The sequence below is a fragment of the Aptenodytes forsteri genome, unplaced genomic scaffold (genome assembly GCF_000699145.1).
Source record: "Aptenodytes forsteri isolate BGI_AS27 unplaced genomic scaffold, ASM69914v1 Scaffold53, whole genome shotgun sequence".
NCBI lineage: Eukaryota > Metazoa > Chordata > Aves > Sphenisciformes > Spheniscidae > Aptenodytes > Aptenodytes forsteri.
The window spans coordinates 8455347-8459538 of record NW_008795909.1 but is presented as its reverse complement, the minus strand read 5'-3'; the positions used below and the strand labels follow the sequence as shown (position 1 = coordinate 8459538).

Here is a 4192-nt window from a genome sequence, read left to right as displayed (position 1 = left end):
GGGGAGGGGAGCCGGGAGGTCCTGCCTCCGCGTCGACTGGCCCTCTGGCTCCGGTGGCTCGGCCCTCTCTGATGCCGTCTCGGCCTTGAAGCGAGCGCTGGGCCGGTCCCCCTGTGCCGCAGCCTGTGAGCAGGGGCCGGGCACAGCCGCGCTGCCCGAGGATGTCATCTGTAAAGTGCACTTGAAGAGCTTCATGGAGCAGCAGGGCTTGGTGGGCTACGACCCCAACCTAGATGTCCTTGTCGGTGAGCCTCACGTGTACAGCAGCTCTAGTGTGACAGCGGGGCAGCGAACGGCTGCAAACAGGCCTGTTTCCTTTTTTCCCAATTGTTTTTACAGAAAATACGGGGGTTTTAGAGCCTTCTCCTCTTATTTCCCCTTCAGTCTGGTTTGGGCCAGAAACGCAGGCAGCCTGGGGCAGACCCGATGGTGCAGGATGGTGGGGGGAGATGGCGAACCCTCGTGTCCCGCTCTGAGTGTCCTTCCTTCTTTCAGTGACAGAGGGGAAGCTGCGGTCACTGGCTGAGCTGCAGCAAGCCGTTCTGCAGTGCACGGTGAGTAACCCTGCGGCGCTGCCTGCCTCTTGCTTTCCAGATATTGTTTCCTTCTGTCACGCGATAGCATTTGAGCTCCCTGCTGTGCTCTGCTGCAGGCTGGAGGCCAGGGGAGCTGCTGCAGCATCGTGCATGTGGTGAGCTGTGAGGAGGAATTCCAGCAGCAGCAGCTGGATCTGCTCTGGAAGATTTTGGATCCAGGAGCCCACACAGCTTTGCAAGTGAGGAACCTCCGACCCTCCTCACTGTGGCCCCCCAGCACCCTTGCGCTCAGCCACCCTCCTTCAATCTCTGCAGCGAATGCTGAGGCCTAGCCTTGCCCCCTTGTGAGGCTTCCCTTTCCCTTGGCGGCCCCTCCACGCTCTTGCCTAGGCAGTGGAGCAGCCTCTCTGCTCTTGGGATTTCAGCGCTAAAGAAGGAGGGGCAGGAGAAGACTGTGGGGACACAGCTAGAACAGGGCTAGTTTTAGCCTGGTTCTCCTGCACTGCATTTTTGTGGAGCTTCCGAGTCTTTGACCCCAGCCCCGGCCACTCCTCTCTCTTTCAGAAACACCTTGTCTGTGGGCCAGTGAAGGTGACAAACCCCTCATCGCCCATCGGGGCAGACCAGTACTTCCAGTAAGTTGGTGTGTAGCAAGGCGCCTGCTGCGCTGCTCGCCTGCCAAGGCTCCCTGTGCTCTGCCCGCCCCTGTGGGCACCCAGGCAGCCACACTGCAGCGCTGAGCGAGCTGGTGGCGCACAGAGAGTTCTGTGCAGTCCCTCCATTCTGCTTTTCCATGGCTTCAGGGCTGTTTTGAGAGGACTGGAGGTGCAGAACAGAAGGCACAGGGCTTTCCCCAGTCCCAGTGGCCTCTTCCAGTGCTGCCAGGGGGCTGCTGGGAGGAAAGGCAGTGGCAGGAGCTGGGCACCGCAGAGGTGCAGGGTAGTATCTCCCTGCCTTCAGGCATTAGCCCTGGCGCAGGGGTGGCCCTTTCGCAGACAAAAGGCAGAGCTTGTGCCTGGCGTAGTGGCTTCCTTGTGGCCCTCTCCAGGCAGTGGCACAAGGGGCTGGCCGCGGTGTGGCTGTCCCTGCCCAGCTCCTGGAGATTTTGTACCGCTTTTGCTTGGCTGGGTTGCTGCTGCAGCTGGGATGCCCCAAGCAGCCCAAAGGCTGGGGGAGCCCTGGGACGCTCTCTGGGGCCAGCTCAGTCTAGGGGTGGTGGCTGTGTCTGTGTTCCTCCCAGGCTCCGAAAGCGCCAGATGTACAAAGCTTCCGTGATGAAGTATGGGGAGCTTGCGCAAGGTGAGGGTTTGCTTTGTGGCTCTACACGGATGCTGCTCCCTCCCCATCTCCGCTGCTCCCATGAGTCTCCCCGCTCACCTCTGTGTCTGCAGCCAGTGGGGCTCTCCCCCGCACGGTGCTCCCTCTCCCCTCCGCGATGGAGCCAGGTGCTGACCTTGCTTGGGGGAAGGCGTCTAAAACGCCACGTGGGGCACCGGCACAGAGCAGCACCTGCAGAGGGGGGCCAGGGCTGGGGACGCGCGATGGTCCCCAGCTTCCACCGGAGCCCCCTGGCCCCATTGGGGGTTCCTGCCTGGGCGCTGGGGGTGACATTACATGGGAATGGAGCAAGCTGTGCGTGATGCCACCTGTGTTCTCCACAGATGAGGCCTGGACTGAGGTGATTGATACCCTCACAGTGGCTGCCATCAGGTTTGAGATGCTGAGCACCGCTCACCGGAGTCAGGTAGGAGAACAGTTTGTGCAGAGCGGGGGCTGGCAAGCTGTGGGAATACCAGAGCAGCTCTGTGCCGAGCAGCCTGGACTGCGACTTCTCCCTGCCCTCAGATCACCCTGGACCTGGAGGACAGCAGCATCTCCACAAAGGGAACCAAGAGCGGTGCCTTCGTGATGTACAACTGTGCCCGCCTGGCTACACTCTTCGACACCTACCAGCAGGCTGTGGAGCGGGGTGAGCACCAGCCCCACAACCCTCCTCTAACAGCCACTCCTGGGCTGTTCCTCACGCCTGGAGCCACAGGGGCTTCTCTGGGCACAACAACAGTCTCTCACCTCCTTTCCAGGCACGTACCCACCTCTGCTGCCAGCGTCAGAACTGAACTTCTCCTGCCTCCGGGAAGAGGTGAGTGCTGAGAAGGGGAATGTGGGGACCTGTGCGCCCTCAGCTCTGGTGGTGGATGCTGCTGGCCCAGGAGGATCTGGTCCTCTCTGACACACATAATCTTTTCACAGGGTGAGTGGCTCCTGCTCTTCAACTATCTCCTGCCCTTCCCTGAAGTCCTGCAGCAGGCAGCACAGCTGCCCCCACCCAGCAAAGGGATCCGGATCACAGCCAACACAGAGATAGTAAGAGCCATGTGCCAGAGCACCCATGGGTGCTGCTCCAGCAGTCCCGGCTCAGGGCAAGGCTGCGTGCCGGCAGGGTGCTGCCCACCGGTGGTGAGCGACGCAGGGGTGGTGCCGAGGGAAGAGACTGCAACACCCCTGGGGCTGCTCCTGCTGTGCTTGAGGTGGGGAAGGGCCCAAGACCGGCCAGACCCTGCCGTGCCAGCAGAAGCTGTCTGTCTTACAGGTGTGCAAGTTCCTGATCCAGCTCAGCATGGATTTCAGCTCCTACTACAACCGGGTCCACGTCCTGGGGGTGAGTTGGATGTCCTGGGCCTGCAGGCTTGCGGCCCTGCAGTCCTTCCCGGGGCTGGACTGCAGCTGTGGGGCAGCCATGTGGGGAACAGGCTCCGAGGTGCCAGCAGTGTGATGCAGCCCCGCACCAGCCCCTCAAGGATACATACACAGGGTGCAGAGGCAGCAGTGCCTCTAGGGCCAGCCCATCGAGGGGCAATATGGCCACCAGCCCCAAGTTGCTGCCTTTCTCCCCACAGGAGCCGCTCCCTCACCTCTTTGACCAGATGTTTGCCCGCCTCCGACTGCTGGGAGCAGTGAGGGACATGTTCCACAGTGCACTGGCGACCCTGCACCTCCCTCCTCTCAGCCAGATCTGAGCCACCACTGAAGAGCCGTGCCACGGTGTGACAGGCACCAGGACAATGATCCACAAGGGGAAAGACAGGGCGAGGGGCTGCCTGACGGTCAGGCAGGGAGTCAGGGCACGCCTCAGCCCCACGCAGGTGCTTCCCCCTCCTGCTGCCACATTTTGAGGGTTTGGCTACATGCACCCCACGGCTGTGCCCAGCGTGGGAGATGGGTGCACTTGCCATGTCCGCACCAGCAGGATGCCTGTGGCACCCTGCAAGCTGGGCTGGGGAGCGCCGGGGGAGGCAGCACCAGGGCACCACAAAGCCAGGCACCAACCTCGCTTCCCTCAAAGCCGTTTATTGAAGGTTGCTCCATGCTGGCAGGGAGCTCCTGAGGCTCAAGGCTCCTGTTGGGCCCTGGGCCAGGCCCCGATACCAGGGTCCAATACACTTGTTGCTGGACAAATGCTGTGTGTGTCTGACCCCAACAGAGCACCTTGCCCCGTGCGGGGCTGGGGCCACGGGCAGCTGTTTGTCCTTCCCTGTGCTCCGATGGCGCTGGGTTCTGCTGCTGTGCAGGAACAACCCACGCAGCTTGAGGCAGCACTGAAGGGCTGCTCTGGGGTGGAGGGGGGGGGTGGCCAGGCCAAGGCTGGCACAGCACGT

At 62.1% G+C, this 4192-nt stretch overlaps 1 protein-coding gene across 1 annotated transcript in view; it reads left to right on the top strand.

Annotated features, from left to right (window-relative positions):
- Window positions 1-3984, top strand: part of DALRD3 (DALR anticodon binding domain containing 3) — a 4658-nt gene extending 674 nt beyond the window's left edge. The window contains exons 2-12 of the mRNA XM_009284525.1: window positions 7-245; window positions 496-554; window positions 653-775; window positions 1101-1171; window positions 1777-1835; window positions 2198-2280; window positions 2382-2505; window positions 2618-2676; window positions 2787-2900; window positions 3127-3195; window positions 3434-3984. Coding sequence (XP_009282800.1) covers window positions 7-245; window positions 496-554; window positions 653-775; window positions 1101-1171; window positions 1777-1835; window positions 2198-2280; window positions 2382-2505; window positions 2618-2676; window positions 2787-2900; window positions 3127-3195; window positions 3434-3553 — 1120 coding nt within the window. The 3' untranslated portion in view covers window positions 3554-3984. The remainder of the gene's footprint in view (window positions 1-6; window positions 246-495; window positions 555-652; window positions 776-1100; window positions 1172-1776; window positions 1836-2197; window positions 2281-2381; window positions 2506-2617; window positions 2677-2786; window positions 2901-3126; window positions 3196-3433) is intronic.
- Window positions 3985-4192: the final 208 nt, after the last annotated feature.